Here is a 21999-nt window from a genome sequence, read left to right on the forward strand (position 1 = left end):
GCCTTACAGATTACACCAGCCATTGTATGTTTGATTTGCTCATCAATCAGGTATCAGTGTATTGTGAATGAACTTTTAACTTCCCTTTGTATGAGTTGCAACCTGGAACATGGCAAAATATTAAAAAACAACAGCAATTGAGCTTCCTACCCTTAGCATGAAATCAGCAGTTGAAGGCCTCTCCAATGGTTTCACTGTGGTTGTGAAGGTATTATAGGTACAGTACATTGTGTTCTTCTACTCACAGTGGGGGCTCTCCTTGGCACCCGCTCGCAGGAGCAGCTTGGCCATGGGCACGTTGTTGGTCATGATAGCGATATCGAGAGGTAGGAGGCCCTCACTGTTTGGGGTGTTGAGGTCCAGCTCCTCCAGACTGTACTGGGACAGAAGCAGCTGCACCAGGTCCAACTCCTGATGCTCTACCGCTTCAAACAACGCTTCGTTACTCTGGAACTGAGAAAGAAAGAGTGTTTACATGAAGATAAGAATAGACCATTGCTTCTATATTTTCAGTCTACTCAACAATAGTAAGGCGGGTGGGTGTTTGATGTTGCTATCCAAGGATCTCTTACTAGCCCAGTCTATATGTTTTCCCAGACTATTTTTAGCTTACAGTGTTCCCATGGCTTATTATTTTTTCCCTTCTTCTCTTGCTGACTTACTATGGTGGTTTTGCGCAGCCTTTCCTTGTCTGCCACCCGTCCTGACACCAGGCTGTCCTCCAGGGCAGGGGGGTTGGTGCCTACACGGAACTTTCCAGACAAGTTGCGGTAAAGGCGGCGGGCTGCACTTGGCGAGGACAGGCTGGCCGCCTTGCGGGCTGGGGCCGGCTGGTGGGCCTGGTCCCCCCTCATGGGCTGCGTCATCTTGGCAGAGTCAGCCCTGGAGAAGAGATGGGAGGGAAAAGAAGAGGAGTTAGAGAAAAGAGCAAATAGACATCTTCGTCTCTTCTGATTCGTAATTTTTAAGTATCCATGCAGCTTTTTTCCAATAAAAAAAATCGAAACCTTCCATTTGATAACATTTGAATATTTCACATTTGTGTTACTTAAAAGGCTTGAGGCCTTTTTGTAATTTAACAATGCAAGGATAAAAGTAAAAGAAACTGAAAGCAAAAAAGGCGATTTACTGACCTCTTAACTCATAACTAGTGATTAAAAATAATCACATCTCTTGTCTACATTCTTTTTTCTATACATTCATGAAGGATTTAAAACATCCCACATAATTATATATTTGGAAAGCCATTTCTGCCGTACAGGTTATCCAGCACACACGTTTTGATTCTGGCTGTAGAAGAAAGCAACAGAAAATCAAAAGACTAAATACGAGAGTTAAGTTTTAAGAGTCACTCTATACCCTGGATCAACCATGCATGCCAAATGCTGAAACCCATTTAATGCCTAGTGTTACAGGAATACTTTGGGAGTTTTGAAGTGGGGTTGCATGAGGCATTTATCAATAGTAAGTGTAATGCACAGTATATAAAAGTCAGCAAGGTCCCCTGTATGGAGAAGCTGGACTTCCTACACAGAAGCTAAGCTACAGTATGTACTGCTTCAGGGTCACAAGAAACAAGGAACGTTCCTCCATGTACGACGACATATCAGTTTAAGTGTACACTGTATTTGTGGATATTTTCATCAATTCAGTTTACCTCAATGAAAACAGACCTTTCTTTTGAGGCTATGTTTTAACCTCACCATGGCCCTGTATTCTTATGTGTCATACAACCCCTCTTCCAATATGCGAAGCTATCCATTTCATACAACCATATACTATAGTGCATATGCTGAGAGATGAAGAGCTCTAGTCTTCTTAAGTCTTCTGTAGGATTATCACACAAAAAACATAAAAATAAAAAATGTGGTTATCAAAGGAATACTTTACTTGAGTGGTTTATCCCACTGTTATCATGGCACTTTATATGATTTGAAACCCTCAGGGGAGGGGGTTCAAACCACATTGCTGATCTATGACATGGTGAAAAATTGCAATGATCAGCTAGTTTGGCAACGTGTTGGCATAATTGATTCTCTTACATCTATTACTATCTGGTTTACCAGTGCTGCCCTTTAATGTCAACTCTTTCTTTTGAACTTTAGAAGATCGGCATCTCTCACAACTAGTGTCTTGGCATTGCTTGTATGACGACTATGCTGTCTCTCTCCATCTTGCTATGGGAACTACATAAATGACACACTGTTCTGAGGGTGAGTCTGGTCTGTGGCGTTCACACACACTCAAAACTGCTGAAGGAGATGTCAGCAGGACGCTACAGGCGATGGTGACAGACACTTTAACAGGTCCCACCAAACAGGCGGAGAGATAAATGAATTCCTCAAGGACACACTTTCAACAGCTTTCTCACCTTCTGTTCCTCCCTCCTCTGTGCATCCTTTGAACTACTTTTTCTTCTTATCATTGTATCCCCGTTCTGTTTTTCTGCCTTGGTCCTTCTCATTGCACTTTCCCCTTATCAGCATACTGACTCACATTTCTCTCCCATGTTCTTCTTCTCCTTCCCTCTCTCCAAACCCCTCTCTTGTTTCCTTCATTTAACTCTGAATCCCCATATTATTGCGGTTTGAAAAATATGTCGTTATTCCAGCATCAAAGCCCAACTGAAGCTCACTTTATTTTGCGAAAAAAAAAAAAAATTAAGATAAAAAAATAAGATAACCATTAAAGATTGGAATAAAGCTGCCAAATCTTTCAGTATGTCTGACATGATAGTTAAAAGAGCTTCCAATTTCAAATCATGTGTGCGTTTTAGTTCCTTGTTTAACATCATGAGTTAAATACCCCAATGTAAATGTTGTTCTTTAAAAGCAATGCTTTGAACAGGGGCAGGCAGAGGTTGAGCAAAGTAAATAAAGGTTGAGTTACGTCGGACCATCATGCCATGTGCCAAGAAATATCACATAGGCCAAGAACAGATTTGTCAAGGTGAGAACATCTGTAGGAAAAATGTTATTTATACTCATGCTCCACTACAGACGTGAGCCCAAACAAGCACATACTCACTCTCACATACACACAAACCCTCCCCAACACATGCAGTTTGTACAACAGCTGACGGCGGCACACATTGTAGACTTTAAAGCAGCTCCAAGCCCCCGCAACAAGCCCTTTTTTCACAGTGCCGATACACCTAAAATACCCCCGATCCCCGTCCCTTCCCGCTCTGTCCCATCCATCTCCACTCCATCCCGTAATAGAGGCCTTATTTTAGACATCCTCGTGTTCCCGGCTGGGCCTAACCTATTCCAGGGTTCCAGATAAAGCGTGGCAGGTATTTGGAATAATTTTTCCATGGGCCTGGCCCGGAAGATAAAACAAGAGATATATTTGTAATGCGTGTGCCGGTATCCCATTTCAAAGAGAAAGCCCATCGGAATCCAGCCCCGGGCTTATTGTTATTTGTCTGAGATGGAACAGACAAACTTTTTTCTGTTGGCAGGACAGTGCCCCATCACTCTCTGACGACATAAGGGAGTTTGTAACGTGGTGTGTGTGCGTCTTCACTTTCAAAGAGATGCAGCGTCCTACACGTGAAACTTGGATGTCATTCGCCAATGACATGCCCCCTACCCTAGTGAAATATGAAAGACAATCTTCAGACTCAAAAGAACAGCATTTCAAACAGTGAGCAGGCTGCATCTGAAAAAGAAGGGTTCTGATGAATCAATCTTTTTCAACAAATACCTTCAGGAACCCTTTTCTTGGTACTGATGACACTGGCTTTCCAAACCTTTTTCTATTAGTGTTCTTTTTCTAATTTCATGTAATTCATAATGCAAATAGTTTTCTATACAACTATAACATAGAGTAGAAGGAGTTGGTTGCTTTGATGGGGAGCTCTGCGGCCTCTCACCTGCAGCTCCTCATCTAACAGCTCCTTTTTGTTCCATTACTCCCTTACAATATTTAACCGTGAGCTACTGTCAATAAATTGTGTCAAATATGTCTAGCAGATGCATACTTGTTGAACAACTTGAGTTGGTTAGTACTAACTACAGAGAGGATTGCCATGACTGCTTCACATTAAAAGCCAGTCCACTTTTCGTTATTTGAATGCTTTTAATGTGAGATAGCAGCAGCAGTAAATGTTGGGTTTACATTGGCAGCAATACAGCTCTGATACAGTAGAAATGAGCAATAAAAAGACAGGCTAGTATCAAGATATTACTTTTACAAATGGCCTCTTTGCATGTATACATTGTTTCCATTGATTAGAGTAATAGCACATTTCTACTCAATTCAGAGGCCATGTAAACATTTTGCTGCAGCATTTTGCACATACTGCAGTCATGGAGGTAAGACTGACTAACAACTTTGTCCAAGGAGTTATAGACATCTAGGTACTTGGTACCAAATGCAGGGCTAGCCATAAAAACGTTCAACTTAAGCCAAGGAGTACAGTTGATAAAAGCAGTCTCTTCCCATGGACATCATCCGTTTATCAAATATCAATAATCTACCAATTGTTTTTTAACATTTAGTTTTAGAAAGTATGAAGATGGGCCAAAGTTGCCACACATAAGGCAGGTGGATTACGGAGGGTCAAACAAAACACTTCAGTTTTGTTTGACCCTGTTTGTTTTGTTCCAGGGGGATTTGGGACATTCAGTTTTTATATCCTGGAGGAATTTTAACAGTTTCTTGTTAGACTAAGTACCACAGCATTTTAACCAGAGATATAGCTGGGGCCTGGGCATCATCCCCAAAGCTATGGAATAAGATGCTGTTTTTCATAATAAGATGAGCATAGACAGGAAGAAGATAAGAAGCCCCACAACGGAGCCCTGAGGAACAACACAGATGTGGGGGGCAGAGGGGTAAAAGGCCTTCTCAAACTAAAATAAAAACTTTTGTATATGATTTCAACAAATTCAGTGTCCAATCCCATTCCTCTGGCATGGCAACATGCAGCTTGTTTTAAACTGTACTTATTGTGAGATTTTATTTTACTGAATTTTGTCAGAATGCAAACTTATATTTTTTTGGACTGTGTGGAACTCTGATATTTTCACATTCCAGATGACAAACATTTAGATAGCTGTCCTGGACCAATCCCTACTGTATATATAGAGGTATTTATGGAATGGAAATTCAATTACCACAGGCAGTACCAAAATTGGACCTGATTAAACTTCAAAGATTATAATGACAAACTTATTGAAAGTTTTTGGAAGCCATATTGATATGTTATATTTCAATAACATTAATTCAAGCATTCACACTAAATGGAGTGATAACAGAAGTTGGCTGGAGAGGTTTTCGGAGTGAAACAAACCAGACCCGACTACTATTTCATTGACACATTCACCATCTTGAAGGCATTGTTTTTGGTCCAAGACAACCACTGCTACAATAATCTGTGTAAATGACGAAAGATCAAAGCAAAGCAAAAAACAGATCACACACGCAGTCTATGTCACACAGTTTCCTACGCTTTTACCAGGTTGGGAAACAGGAAGCAATTGTTCTTGGGAAACCAAAATCTCTACCAAAAGCCAGACTCCATGTTTGGCCCTCAATCAATCCCACATAAAAAAAACCCAGCCTCCTACAGTGAGACTGCATCAGCCCAACAAACAATCAACACCCCCAAACAGCAAACACACATTCACACAGCATCCGCTCTATTACTGTAGCTTATATCAGCTTGTTTATGCAAACAGCCTAGTCCTCTAGACAGTGAGTCACATGTCAACAAAGACTACATGTAAATTCACAGACAGATTCTAGACAAAAGCTTTGTGTTTGAGAAAAGTCTTCATGGGGAAAACCTGTCATTTAAGTAAATGTGAAAGAGGTGGATGGCTTCTGGACTGCATAATTTCTGAGATTTCTTTGCACGCTAAAAGGCAGCCACAAGTATGCACATAGCAGCTCATAATACTGGTCTGCAGAGTCAAATCTCAGAAAAGCAAATCAGCAACCTGACAGCAGAGTGGAAAATGTTGCTAAGTCTGAGTCGTAGTTTATGTTGCAACGTTTACGTGACACAGTCAGAACTGTAAGAAACTATGAATCCGTCCAATCTGCTGTCATCAGTAGGTTGAATTGTCCACACTCACTCATGGAAACACACAGACTCAACCGTCAATATGATTAGATTCCCAAATTAAAATCTGTATATCTTTGTGAGCTTGCAGTGAAATGATCAACAGTAACATAACACCTGTACTGTTCTGGTGTCAATTTGATTTGGATTGAACAAATGTTTTGTCCTTCTCACCATGAGATGAGTTTGTTTGATTCTGACTCATTTTCCTCTCATTTGTGTTTTCCTCTCTTCTTTTCTCTCTCTTTCACGCATAAAATAGGCTTTTGTTTCTACCTGTCATTTGGACATAATCTTCACACTGGTTGATGCAAACCTGGGAATTTTGTTTCAGAAACACGGTCTTCTAAAAAAAGAAGCTTCTTGCTTCTATGAATAAAGATGATTATCTTAGCTATAAACAATGAAACATTTTGTTACAGCACTGATCTTGTGTTTATGTGTGTGTGCATACAGTATGTGCATGAGTCTGTAGAAAAGATACATGAACGGCTCGTAGAGTGCATGAGTGTGTACTTGTTAAAAACACCATGACAAACACATTAATAGTTTTTTTTATTAAATAATGTGGAAGGGCAGATCCAGGAAAAACTCAGAGGCATTGATCTAAAGGACATGTCTATGTCACTACATTTCTGGCAGAAAGGAGAGTAGGGAATAAAAGGGCTTGCATGCATGGTCATTTGGGTTGTTTTCTTCAGATCTAAACTTATCTGGTTATGTCAGAAGAACAACGGTGGTTGTGGTTCATTTCAGCCGTTTTCTCAAGATCTTAAGAAATAAGGTCATTATCACAGGAAATACTGCTTTGCAATCCAGAGATAACCAGTTAAGTCTGTTTAAGGCTTCTGTAGTCTTCAAACTCTTAAACATCAAAAGAATATGTAAAAGCAGACTTTTTGGGTCATTGATAAGTCTGGGCATTTAAGTGGTGATGAATGCTAGGGCTATGCAATAAAAAGGGATTTAATGTTTTATTTTCTGGGAAGTTTAATTGTAAAATCACACAATGTAACCTACTCAGCCATATTTGTCCCAAGAAGGTCCATTGAGTTCAGCTTTTTTCTTCAAAGATACATTTTACAAAATGTGCTTTATTTCTCATGTCTACATTAACACATTCTGCTTCCTTCTGTTTTCAGATATTTTTCTCCCTTTTAGCCCTTTTTCTCAATCCTATGTCATCCCATCCCATGTAGTGGCATGAAGCCCCCTCTTTACAAACTCCTCACCAGGGGCTAGTTTACTACCACAGGGACACATACATCTCTGCTGAGTGTTAGTGTGTGTCCAATCGTTTTTATTGCGCAAAGGCACTGATGTCCATTCGTATTAGCTGACATGTATTTCATTGGTCGTCTGCTCAGGTCAAGTCTCATAAAATAAACAAAGAACTGAGTTGGCTTGATTGAAGAAAAAGGCAAAGAGCGGCACCAGAAGGACAGTGTGCTCTGAAAACAGGATGGTGGGGGTCAGAGAGGCAGACAGTGAGAGAGGAGAAAGTTGCGAGCACACACAAGCACACGCACGCACGCACGCGCGCACACACACACACGCACACACACACACGCACACACACACACGCACACACACACACACGCGCACACACACACACACACACACACACACACACACACACACACACACACACACACACACACACACACACACACACACACACTGCTGGCTGCTCTAAATGTGGCTTGTAGAAGGAAATTCTGAAATCTGAGTCTTGGCACCAGACAGGCTGGAAGCAGGCAGGCTGCTGGACGCAGAGAGGGAGGGGGGGGGGGGCAGTATTACTAGAATTCATATAGCAGTCCCCTCTGTTTGGCTCTTATCAATTTAAAGGCAACATGAGGCCATGCTAATACTGCATCCTGCAGCCCCTTATGCACACCAGGTTGGCATGGCAACAGAACAAATGCAGACACATATATAAACATATAAAACCATATGCATGCATATGTGCAGCCCTTTGCAGAGATTTCCGATGACTGTATAGCCAAGAGGACACTATTTAGGGTCTACTTCAAGGGGTTAGAATTCTATGAGGTATGTATCAGGTGTGTCTTAATGTTTCAGCGGTACACATTTGCTTAAAACATCCTCTTTCACTGTGTCACCAAGGTGTCCAAACAGTGAGATGTGGATGAATGATCCTTTCAGATGTGGGTTGGAAAACTTTCCTGGATGCAATGTACCTGATCATCATTGTTGACATGACCTGTGGTGCTCATATCATGTTCTTTTGATAATGAACAGCCTCTTAAGTGCTGAGAAAACACTTCAGACCGTTGTAGGCAAAACTGATACCAGATGAGATAGAGACGTTTTCTATGGTCTGACACTAGGTTTACACCATTTAGAGGATGTTTTTCCACTATTGAGTCATCCAGTTTTTGGAACACGCTCTACACTCAAGCCTCAACTTTCTCTTTTTGATTAGCTGGGTGTGCTGAGAAAGTGCACCACACGTTTTTTTTCTGAAGGGATTATATTTGTCTTTTATATTTGGCTGTTTTGACGTTTCTTGTTCACATATGAAAAACCCTGAACATTGCTTGATAAGTCTGCTAACATCTTTGTTTTTTACACATCTGCTGTTGGTCACACTTAGTCAAAAAGTAAGTGTAGTGGAAAGCCCTGTAGGCATTCTGCTTTTACTTATGTGTGGCACTCAGAAGTGACTTTGAAGTGTGAGCTGGGTGTGTAACTAGTCAGAAAACACTGGACACCAGGTACATTTCATAATACATGTTCACAATGCCCTCTACCTCTAATTTTTCATAGTCTTTTTCTGTCTTTCCTTTTATCTTGTCCTCTTCTTCTCACTCTCTCTCCCCTCTCTCTCTCTCCCTAGGGAAAGAGTGGGCGGCCTGCTGTATGTTTAACCTTTGAAGTGTTCCCACTGGGCTGAGCAAGGCCTGCCACCTGTTGGCTCTGTGTGCGTGCATGTGCTCTATGTGTGCACACAGAGGTAAATCTCTCTAATTTTGATGAGCAGAGACAACAGCGGAGTCACCATGGGGATGTGGCGGCGTGCAGTGGACGGCGTTCTCAGGAGGGGGGGGGGGGGGGGGGGATCTAAGGTGGGATCACACTGACACAAACATACACACAACCCCTCCTCTGTCAGATGCTTGGTGACACCATGTCTCCCACGGCGATCGTGGGCCCAGCCTGGGTGGCTCCAGGCCTTCTGTGTGTCTCTATGTATATATGTGTGTGTGTGTATGTGTGTGTATGTGTGTGTATGTGTGACACCAAAGGGGTCCCTGCCTGGGCCGCCATATGCCACCCACCCAGCTAGGGAGAGATGAGGGGTGGGGGCGACCCCTGGCCACTGAAGCCACCAGTTGGCCAATTCTCTCAGTCACACGCCGGCCGGGCGCCATGTTTAAAGTCCCACGGCTGTTTATCTGTGATGGAGATGTAGGGTGGGGGTGAGGGTGGGGTGTGGGACTGAGGGGGTCATTATCCTGACTGTGATAAATCCTTTGTAAAAAATGACAACTTGCATGGATGGAGGACTGTATTAACTGTATTATTAGCTTCCACAAACTCATGTGACAGGTGAGAGCAGTAGACAGTTAATACTAATAATACAGTTAATACAGTTAATAATAATAAATATTGATGTAGACTGAACACAATTGAAAAGCTACGAGGAATGCCCATGGCATTCTTCTCCTGTTGTGAAATATCCTTTTCTTATACCGTAGATGGAGCAACACCAAGAGCCACAGTGAGATCACTCCCTGATACAGTAGAACTAGAGCCTTGTTTGTTTACTTGCAGTGGTGCAAAATGAGCCTTTAGATGACAATCTAGATCGATAAGGCCTGAAGTAACATTCATAATGAGCCCAAAGGTGGAGAACTCAGTTGGAGGGTTGGGGGTTAGGGTTAGATCTGACATGTGTCAGATCCACTGAAAAGCCAGTATATGTTTTTAATACAAGCATTAACAAGGGGATGGAGTCTGTCATAGTAAATCATTTTTTGGGTACCTGGGACTCCAGGGGAATACTTGTTGTCATCGTATAGGTACTTTATTTTATCCGTCCAGATCTCATGGCTTTGTCAATATGCTTGTTGTTTATGGCTTCATGTCATTTTTTTCTTATTATTTATAATAAGTGCTTTTGTTAGGTTTATGCACCATAGAGAGACATTCTGTACAAGTTAGTTTTACACTATTTTATTTCCCCTAATAGGACCTGTTATTTCCGAAAATAATATATATATATATTTTGGTCTGATGACATAATTTACTTGACTTTGATGATTTGATTTGATGAGAAACAATAGGTTGATTTAAATAGTACGATGGTTGGAATGTACAATAGTGTATTTGGTCCTTCAGGTACACTTGGTAGGATAAGAGTTAAGAGAGAATGTGGAAGATTTCTTCTATCGAGTGGAAAACATGGATGACTGATTGAGTTTGAAGTGGGAATAGAGAATCATAAATAAGAGAAGAGAAAAAGATTTCCTGTTTGTTGGCCCTCACAGTGTTCCTGTTCCTTTGTGCACGACGTGGGTGTAGAGGTCTGTACTACCTGGCCTTCCTATCTTGATCTGCGAACCGTTTTCCAAGACACGTTTCAAACCACAGGCCTCCTGGGTTCCCAACTGATTTTCTTTCAGCTTCTGACCCCAAATGCAACCCTAACACACACACACACACTCACTCACTCACTCACTCACTCACTCACTCACTCTCACACACACACACACACACTCACACACTCACACACACACACACACACACACACACACACACACTCACACACTCACACACACACACACACACACACACACACACACACACACACACACACACACACACACACACACACACACACACACACACACACACACACACACACACACACACACACAACCACACACAACCACACTCACAGAAAGTGGGCAAGGAGCTGTAGTTTCCTTGCCTTGGTTGTCTTTTATCAGCTTATAAGCAACACATGGTGCCACACTAGCCCTCTGACCCACTGGCTGTCTGTCTCTGCACACAGTAACACACAGACACACAACATAACATTTATTTTTTTCTCCCATACTCTTTATTTCCTAACTTCTCCCTGCCTCTCTCTTTCCAACTCCACAGTCCAGTCTTCAGCTTTCTTCATCACTCACTCTGGCTGTCGCTCTTCATCAACTTTTCAATCTATCTTTTCATCCACTTCAGTTTCAATCATTCTCACTCTCTCTCCTCCTCCTGCAACCTTCCTCTTCTTACCTATTTCAGTCTCCTCTGACATCCCACTTTTTTCCCTCCCCCTACTCCCCCTGCCCCGTCTCTATGTGCCTGTGTGCTGAGTTGAGGTTTGGAGTGGAAACCAGAGTATTAAGTCGGAGACACACAGGACAAGAGGGAGCCAGCCTCATAAATCTCCCTTAGTGAAGCCTGCAGCATCCTCAGTCAGGAACACATTGTGTGCATGTACAGTAGGGGTTGGAGAAAAAATTGATTTAAGTAAAAATCGTGATTCTTGTCTAATGAGATTTTAAATAGATTTATAACTCCCAAAATTATTTTTTATTTTATTTTTTGGGCAAGTCAGTCACTCCCTGCAAAAAAGTGCTAAAGCTAGCTCTTTAACTCAGCAGAATGTCAAATTGATCTGCAAGACATTCAGCCAGTCTCACAGATAAGTGTGTGCTAATTGAAAAATAGACTGTGAATCATGAATCATGGATCCAGAATAGTTTTGAATCAAAAATAGATTCTGAATTGAATTGTGACCCCAATAAATGAAATCAAATCGAATCGTGAGAGACCCAATGATTCCCAGCTCTAATGTACAGTATAGTTGTGTGTGTGTGCGCGTGTGTGTGAGCATGCATACATACATGTAGGCTTAAAGCTATATCTTTTTAAAATTGTAAATGAAAGCAGACACATCAGAGCTGTTTGCATGTTTGTGTGTATGGCTGGATTTATTTGTTAATGGGCATGCGAGTGTGTTTTTTTTGTGTCTGAGCTTGTTGGTATGTCAGCTCATGCGTGTGTATTCAATTCAATTCAATTCAATTCAATTCAATTCAATTTATTTTGTATAGCGTCAACTCATAACAAGTGTTATCTCAAGACACTTTACAAAAAGCAGGTAAAATACCTTGTGTACAAATGTGTATATTGGTTTGTCTGTATAACTCCTGGCCCATCCAAAAGCAAGGAGGTATTCGAGCCAGGAAGGTCACGGACCAACTCATCACACGTGACTCTACTCAGCCAATGAAATCTTTTACTTGGAGCAGGCAATGCGAGTGAACACGGTGACTGTGAGAATACAGAAACACACGGCGAGAAAAGTCTCAGAAACAAAAGCAGAGAGTGAGTTGAGGCAAAGTAGACATGGTGTGCTCTAAAAGAAGACAGAAGAGACACACTCTTATATGTCCATTCTCCCCACAGGCACTTTAAAACAAGACTGACATCTCACGATCATTAAATGCTCAACATGTCAAACATAGTACGAGACAATGCACATATGTTTTCAGCAATTGTACCAACTCAAATCTGAGGAGGAGGACACAAAATAAATGACCTAAGAGCCCAATAAGATTGATCCACCAGAATCCTGACACAATCATTCACTGACCAACAACGTGCCAAGTGTCTTCACTTCAGATCAGATCACAAGTTAGACATAATGATGCTTGGGACCTTCGCTTGAAGACATTTTCTGGAACTGAACCCTTTTGAATCCTAATTGAATACCCCTGTTAGAGAGTTGTCAATCATATCAAATGTCAAATCTCCATCAGTAAATCAACTTTTAAAGTTATCTATCAAAGTAGAAGATGGGAAGACTTCAATGTTAAAAGAAAATCATGGCATAGCATCCGTAGTGTGATGTAACGCATTAGTTTGTAAACCTAAAATATTAAGCTTCAAGTTGAGCACCTGGGCAATCTTAATACAAGTTGATTCTCCCCCTGCTGGACATTAGAAATAATACAGCTTTAAGGCACCTCCTCATTGGCTTCACTTTTGAAACCAAGAGGCCACGTCCACTTCATATTTATAGTTTACAATTGAGCCCCATCCAGTTTGACACACTGTACAACAATTCTGATTTCCAATCACATACATGTGATTAGTGTTTTACCTTTGGTAGATTATAAGTTACTACTACAAACTACATATTGGGTCAACATCACCAAATATTGTATCCATGGTAAATGTATATTTTATCAAACTGAAATAGTGTCCTACACTTTGGCTCCAGGCTTTCTTTGTGTCAAAGCTTTTCAGTGTTAAATACATTCTCAAGATGATGTAATTTTAAATCAGACACAGAGCAAAAGTAAGATGTCAGAAAATGGCAGAACAAGCAGGAATCTTTCCCTTTCTTCACTGATCGTATGTTACGATCAGAATTTCTAAAGAGCAAAATTACAGCAATCCCTAACCTCGTTGTTTGTCTGTCTCATTTAATCTGACAGCTCTCAGGCACATAAGAAAGGAAAACTCTAAAGAGGGGATGAAAAAGAAAGAGCCGGGAATATTAAATGAAATTAGAACCAAATGAGGCCAGTGGCAAACTGTCTAAAAGCACTTTACACCCAGGCCTCTTGGGTATTGCCCTCCTTTTTCCCCCCAGACTTTGGTGATTTCTCTGTGCTCTTATTGATTCCCTTTATGCACAGTTCAAATGGATTAGCACTTTGGAACCCCTGCTCCCCCTTACATGCCAAACTCAACACAATGCTAACTAATACAATGTGTGTTTGCTTGTGGATGTGTGTGAGCATGAATATCATAGAGTAAATCAGACGCTTCTACCTCTCTTTATGTCTGTGTGCTGGTGTTTGGATGTGTGTTAGCATATTGATTATTTGAAGGGGAGATTTATTTCCCTTCTGACATTGAAGTTAAGATGTCATCAACTGCACTCTTTAAATTTCCACTTGGTTCAAGTGCTGAATGCTGTAATACAGGGTGATGTTTAAATAGTTATGTATAGAGTTTCCTCTCCAGGCGTACTGCAGGGGAACTGTTCTGGGAAATAAAAACTGCTTGGCCGACATGCGTGGCTGCCTCTCCATTGTACTCAGGGGTTTCGGCAAATGACTGGAACTACCTCACTGTCACCATGAGAGGATATGGAAATAAAGATTTATTTACTGGCACTATGCCGTAGCAGATTCAATGTCTTTTTATAACCCAAGTGTGGACTGTACTTGATGTCTCCTGTGTCCACTAAGTGAACAGGAAACAATGCAGCACATATACACATCAGGACAGGAGACTTATGTTTAGTTGAGTGAATTACTTTAGATAGTGAAATAATGTTTGCATAATGCAGAATTCCCTTTATATCAGCTGCAGAGTGTGGAACAGCTAAATAGGTTCACAAACGTCTTTTAGATAAGAAGAAGCTAATACTGATTTTATTCTATATGCTCTTAATAGAAATCTCACAAGGCTACCATTTTTCCCAATGACGTCACAAATGTACATTGTAATTTCAGTACTGATTGGTTCTGGGACCAAACCGTGTATTAGCAAGAAGCAAAAACTCTCCTATTTCCCATTTATTACTCCCACCCTCCCACTCCTCCTACATTTTCTCCACTCTTACCCTAGAGGCCATTTACTTTGATTACTAATAACAATAACACTGCCATTTTCTTTTATTATCGCACTCCCCCAAGGCCCTGCCAGCTCTTACAAACTTTGATAAAGCTACAAAACACCTCCTGTTTCAAGCTTGTATATGGGCTGCCTTGGCTCTGAATTCCCTTAATAGACCCAGTTTGTTTGGGTATCTGACTGAAATCGACATAAACGGCAGCGGCCCGCTTAATAGAAAGCTAAGTGTTAAGTCACCTGAGAGTGCTTTATTTCTGAGCACTGCTGGGAAGTTCCCAGACATATTGGTTGATAACCTCACATTTCCACATTTCACTTTCATTAAAGGCATAAACATGCCAGTGAGAGATTTCTTTAACTGCCTTTCAGCCTCTGTCTCATGGCACAGAACACATAATACGATTTGAATGGATAAAGATTGGGAAAACAGAAAACAGTTTTTTTTAAAGATAAAACATGTTAGATAACATTTTTAATTAGGGCTCTGTTATTTGTTAAACTGTTTAGTGGGAGAAATATTCATATCATACCATACTACTATCGAGTTAACCCTGCAACATTTACCCCAACACTGAGCTGGACCTCAATGCATAATACAAATGAAAGCAAAATGATTAAAGCACTCCCCAAATAGGACTAAAGGAAGTACTTTCAATGTACAACAATTCCAAAAATGCAACTGACTCAAGGGATTTTTTCAACAGATGCTAGTTTGAAGCAGGAAAACATGTGTTTGACCGCCCTGATGACTGTGCATTCCAGAGGAGCTGCACTGGTCTTGTCAGAAGCCGGACCAACCTTGTTTCACCTCCCAGCATCATGACTCAGCCCCCAGCCTTGAATCTCTCCTCCAGGGGTCCCTTGTTTATTATGTCACAAAAGACCAGTCACACTTCCCAAACAGTGGCTCGCCGCCGGAGTAAGTCAGAATCAAGCTGTAGTCGAGCCCCTCCTCATTCCTCTTGTAAATGAGCATGTCCAATCTACCCACTGCGTTTCATTAAAACCAGACTACATCAATCAGGGCCTGAACTTTAAAGGCCAGATCCCCTCTCCGGCAACATTGAGGAAAACACGAAGCCGTAAAGTGAAGGACCTCACACTGCACATTACACTCCAAATGCTCATACACTTAACACCACATTTCTGCTGGCAGACCACACAATGCAACATTAGTCCAAGACCACACAGTAGGTCTCGTAAGGCCGACAAAAGACCTTGTAAGACCTCACACTGGGTGTTAGCATGATTAGATGGGACCTCAGAGAATCCCACACCTGTAACTCCAGAAACCGCAAAGTAACTCTACTAAACAGCTACTGTAGTCCCTGTGCAGCAATTAGAAACCTGGAAACTGTTTCAAACCCATGACTGGTTGGACATTTTTACTTGAGTAAATTAAGTGCAAAGGAAGTGTAAGATCCGCTTTAATCCAGGTCTATTTTCCCACAAGTGAGAGAAGTATAACAGAAGAGCCAAGACTACATAGCAGGAAGCTCAAGGGGGATGCCAGATGGACGGACGCACAGCAGGATGGATGGGTAGATAAAGTAGTAGAGGCTAAGCAAAAAGAGGGGAGACTGGGAAGGAGTCCCATGGGTGGGGACTGGGAAGGCAGCCCTCGTGATGGAAAGCTTTCAAACTCCTTTCATCAGTTGCCTGAGGACTGGAGCTTTACAAAAGCAAGATGAGCCGGCGCCACTGGAGCTGCTTGGCGCTCTTCAACGAAACCCAGACCCAGAGGCAGAACACAGCCTATCACCACTCAGCCCACGCCCCAAACACCAGCCCCCAATCCTCCTCAGCCTCTCTCTTGAGTTTGTACAGACACAACATAGCAAAAAGACCTGGCAGTTGTATCGCTTTTGCTAAGAGTCACTTTTAGGATTTCAAGTATGATTGTCAAAATATTCTCCAAATGGTGTTTAAATTAAGTTCATCTGTCTTATTTAATTATAATCTTCATAGTTTGAGAAAAGCCTGAAAGAATGGGTCTCGAGTATGTGTGCTGCCACCGCTTCATGACATTTCTCACGAGGAAGTAGTAGAGCAAAGAACCTTCAGTTTTTAGAGATCATGAGAGATGAAACAGAGTATGAGTTGGTCTTAAGTCCTACCAGTCCACACTCAAGGAGCGTCTCCTGTAGGATGAGGGTCTGTCTGACGTAGTCTTCTCTGCCTTTGTCACACGCTCTTTGAGGGAGAGGCGATGAGTGAATTTGTAGATCCCCGTCTCTGACCTAAAAGGTAGAAGAAGAATATATAGTTCAGGATAACACTGATGCCTGGCTTCAATTTTGATTTCCCATATGATTCCCATTATAAAGATATTACTTATTATGCATTATTTAAAGTTTACCCCGATAATATTGTCCCTGATAACTGTCTATAATATCCATCTTTATACAGATGATACTATTCTATTTACTTCTATTCTGTATTGTTTTTCTAACAATGTGCTATCTGACAACTTCTATCTGTGTAACCCATGACCCATGGATCCTACCAAAACTGGTCTACTTAAAGTCCATTGCTTAAAGTACTGTGACTTTAATAAGACCTTGAAAATTAGCTTCTAGTTTTACAATCCCAAAAAGAGGAATTATTTACAACACACTCACAAGATCGTCAATCTCATTTCTGGTTATCAATTCCAGATCTCAAACCACTTTACCTCAGTGTTCATTGTTTTCAGTGGGTGTTGTCTTTTTTTGGTTTGTTTTAATTCTGCATTTCTCTGCATCTCTGACATTACTGCAAATGAGGGATATGTCATTGAATTTAGAGGCTTTAATAAAGGGTTGAATGAACATTTTTGAGTAATAGTTTAGGAAAAGTGAACATCCAATTGAGGCTTAAATAAAGGGTTGAATGAAAATTTTTGAGTAATAGTTTAGGAAAAGTGAACATCCAATTGGAAAGTGGCTAGACATGGTAGTTCACTACTTCCATTTAACACATAGAGGGACTGATATTTATTATCTATGTTAAGGTAGAACTTTTATGTGAAAAATAATGTATGAATATCAATCCATCAGTCAATAAATCTTTATTTGGATAGCGGCAATTCATAACAAATGCTATCTCAGAGCACTTTACAAAAAGAGCCGGTCTGGAACGTACTATCTACTATCTACAAAGACCCAACATTAATCCACCATGAACACAGCACGAAGCAACGTTTAGCATAGTTACAGTACTACTGTACTACTACAGTAGTACTGTCATTAAAAACTGCCTTTAAGAGGTAGAAACATCAAGCAGAACCAGACTCATTCTGAACAGCAATTAGCCGAAACTATGTTGGGGAGAAAAATCGAACATCGATAAATAAAAGTGATTTATGGCTACAATGTGAGAAGTAATTGTAAAAGTTTGTTTGGTATTTGCAGTAAAATGTAAGTATGATGATAGACTGATCATTCTAATAGTAACATTAGCAATAATAATGATGATGAAATGGGTAGGACTGATTCTGTTGATTATAGAAGTTGAACATTTAGAATAATGATTGTAAAGGTAAGGCTGATATTAATAGTTGTGGCTCTTACATTATATTTTCAATATACAAATATTAATTCAAGATTCAGTATTTCAGGAGAGCATTACAGAATTAATTTTACTAAAAACTAAACAGAGTTTAGCAGAAATGCGGACGGAGACATTGATAAACTGTGTTACAATGCTGCTGTTCCCACAGGAAACATTAGGTTTCAGGGAAAGCCGCATACTTCCTGTATAATTTTCTCCAAATCTTTTTCACAGGAAAAAAAAGTGAAGTCACACACATTTTAATCTCCTCTACTGGGCTGCCAATGTCCCAGCTCAACTTTCTGTTCAAAATTAAAAACAGGAAATGTAATATTTCTTCCTTTCTAGCACGGGACACATTTGATGAGACTCAGCATTGCAATATTGCTGTGCTAACAGTGGGGACTAATCAAAATGTAATAATATTCTCTATCCAAGAGCCAGGCTTACAGAGGAACATTTCCACAGCACAGTTTGTGATGTAAATTCTCACTACTAACCAAGCAAAGGGTTATATAAATACAGCCAAAGTGAGTGAATAATGTTAATGTAAGTCAAAGCACTACACAATAAAAACAAAACTATACTATAAAATGCACAGTTTAAATCAAATGTCCTGCTGGTCCTGCATGAGCATTTCTTTCTTTACTGACAGAGGATTACATAAAGTGATACCCAAGCATTGTACAGCACTAATCTCACACACATGCTGATTCCATTCCATTATGAAATGATAAAACGTTCCTAATAATGACTCATATATACTCACACACACACACACACACACACACACACACATAGATCTCCTCTCAACCTGAGCCAAAAAGCATTTTAGTCTCCATGGTGAGCTCAGTTGGAGACAAACTGCAGGGGTGGTTGGATTGAGGGGAGCATGGACTACTGGGGTGCACCCTGCCACTCAAACACAAAGCTTGTTTTTGCCATCACTGTCGTCAGTTTATGTGAGATGCTGAAGAAATAACAGCTCACATAAGGCTTCAATAAAACAGGACTGATGAAATCGTACACAATAGTTCATGCTGTTAACTTTGATTACTGAACAGTGACATGGATGAATGGCAGTGTGGTGATGCGTCCAGATAGGCCTAATTCAATTGCCACATTGGCAAAATGTCACATGCTCTTTTTTTGGCATCCAAATAAATGAGGAATCCATACGTTCTTGACAAGTAGATGGCTTCCTGTCAAATCTATTTCTTATGCAAGAGCCAGAAAAGATTTAGGAGACTGTTTACTCGAAAAGATGCAATCAGATCAATACCTTTATTGAACCATTAAAATTCAAAAATTGTTGTAGGGTGGAAAAAGACCACTGTGACTATGGAAAATAAAATGAAACCCTTTTAAAGGTTACAAATCTGTGCCAACTCGGCTTTCTGCTACCTCACTCAAAACATCCTGTACTCTTTTTTTCACTAATTTAATATAAATGTCTTGTAATAACATTGAATCATTGCCAAAATGGTATTAATTTTCAGCATCCAGTTCCATGACAGGCATCATAAATGAACACCCTCCGAGCATCAACTCAATAAAAGTAAGAGAAAAAAGTGACGTTTAGAAAAGTACATTTCAATATTAAATAGATCTTCTAAAGAGTGAAAATGGAATCAAAGCTTTGATGTGACGGACTGGAAATAAACCTAAATTGCTGCCAAACTTTACTTTGAATACATCTAAGAAAAACTTTATTTTGGTCTGAAAATTGAGGGGAATTATTTATGATTAAAAATAGAAAGCAAATATTATGAAAAAATTAATCACTGCTGATTGATGCATTGTCAAATCACCTCGCGCATAGAGCTGGTCTTGATTTGTTGTTATTCACAGAGACATAAAATGAATCGCCCTACGAGCCAGCATTAGGCAGCAGTGGTAAGAAAGAGCTTCCCGGTAAGGCCAGCTGTTTCATTATAAAGACGTTGTCATAACCCGAGCTCCCACTCAAAATGACCTCATGCTCTGGCTTATCTAGTAGAACAACCCCCTGTCCTACCGCCTCCGTTTCCACTCCTACACCCTCAACTACTGTTTCCTGACCCTAAGCCAGCTTCTCCAAAGAGTTGGTTGACCTCGTGGACAAAGAGGCATATTTTCCCATATGAATCACACAAATGGGGTGTGGGATTTTGGTCAGACGGCAAAGCAACCCCTAATTGATGGTATTAAGTTGGGCAGGGCTGCTTCTTCTTCAAGGGCTTTTAATTGAATTAGTAGCACTGCCATATGCATGCCAGCTACTGCCAACCGTTGATGCTGATGTCCCTTTACATAAAACATAGATTTAACTGAATCTCTGATTCATAAATAGACTCCAGAAATTATCGGTTGGGATCATCATTGGTTGCTGTAATTGCATCGGTTTAAATAGATCTAATGTGTTTGGCCTGTGACCAATAGTTACATTAAGAGTTCCCTGTAAAACTTCAAACAAAGTTTTGGATCAAACGCATGACATGACACGACCATAGGATAATGACTTCAATGCCATGAAAACACATAGGATCATGACTTCAAAGACATGGGGGCCAGTGGACATAGAAGACTCAGGGAATCCCTTTGAGGGGTTTAAAGAAAAAAATGGACATATGAAGCAGGTGGGTCTCTATGGAGGGGATCTACTGGCAACTGGCTGCCTCTTGATTCTCTGAGAGCCTCGACCCTGGCCCCTGCAGCTGTCCATGATAACATCACCACAGCAGGCACACTGTGATGATGCAAGCCCCTTAGAGACCCTCTCAGGATATCCCCGCCGATTATACTCTCATCAGAATTATATTTTGTCTTTCATTTTTCCTGGTGTTGATTACTGTTTAACTAAATCTGTCATTGGATTTGTTGTTTTTTTCTTATTAAACCGAGGCTTGAAGAGGATGCATTAAATCCCTACATAATTAACTGATCCTGAAGCCATGTGATCCTATGCACACACAACCAATGAGACTTGAGTTATAAATTCACCAAGAAAGTTTACACATGGAACCAACCAGTGTGTCAGGTTCCTGCTCGTCCTTTAACCTTACTAAACAAACCCTAAACAGATACACCTGTATGTGTCATACCCTGACATCTCACATCTCACACCTCAGTATCTATTGTTCTTAAAGAACATGAACCAAGGCTTATAGATTGTTTTAGACCAGGGAGAATTTGTTTCGATCATTTTCTCAGCCATCTATAAGACAACAACTCTGTAGTGGGAGCTTTTCTACAGTTCCACTAACTACAGTTCCTAGCGTCCACTTGAGGCTGGCTCCAAAACAGTCAATGCCCACTAGACCTCGTGTTAAATTGGATATATGAAATATTAAATATTTGGTGGCTGTGCGTGACAGGTGAATGCTGCTGGCTGTATTCTAGACATCAATATGGTCATATGCATTTAGCTCATATCCTGTTCACCCCGTACAGCTTTAGGGAGCTTCTAGCTTGGCTATCAACTCTTTGAGGCAGGCCCTTAAACCTAAGATTACTATGATGTTTACCCCTTCGAGAAAAATATCAGAAATCGTGATTGTTCTGGCAGACCGTCAACCAACGATCACGAGGAGCCTAAGAGAGCTCAAGAGTAATGGTAACTGTTCCCTAATATTTTGTTTGTGTTGTTTTTGTTGAAAAGTGAAGCCCAAGACTTAGATTATGATCTTGCCAGCATTTGTAACTTTCACCAATCCTGCAGCAGTACGAGAGTCCTTTTGTCATCACTGATGGCTTGTGTGGGGATGTGCAGAAAAAGTTGACCC

At 40.7% G+C, this 21999-nt stretch overlaps 1 protein-coding gene across 3 annotated transcripts in view; it reads right to left on the minus strand.

Annotated features, from left to right (window-relative positions):
• Nucleotides 1–21999, minus strand: part of ankfn1b (ankyrin repeat and fibronectin type III domain containing 1b) — a 163840-nt gene that overhangs the window by 24665 nt on the left and 117176 nt on the right. For all 3 annotated transcript variants that reach the window (XM_029277984.2, XM_065949791.1, XM_065949792.1), the window contains 3 exons: nucleotides 16822–16944; nucleotides 663–882; nucleotides 246–453 (listed from right to left, as the gene is read on the minus strand). In XM_029277984.2, coding sequence (XP_029133817.1) covers nucleotides 246–453; nucleotides 663–882; nucleotides 16822–16944 — 551 coding nt within the window. The remainder of the gene's footprint in view (nucleotides 1–245; nucleotides 454–662; nucleotides 883–16821; nucleotides 16945–21999) is intronic.

This window comes from Labrus bergylta, chromosome 21, assembly GCF_963930695.1.
Source record: "Labrus bergylta chromosome 21, fLabBer1.1, whole genome shotgun sequence".
NCBI lineage: Eukaryota > Metazoa > Chordata > Actinopteri > Labriformes > Labridae > Labrus > Labrus bergylta.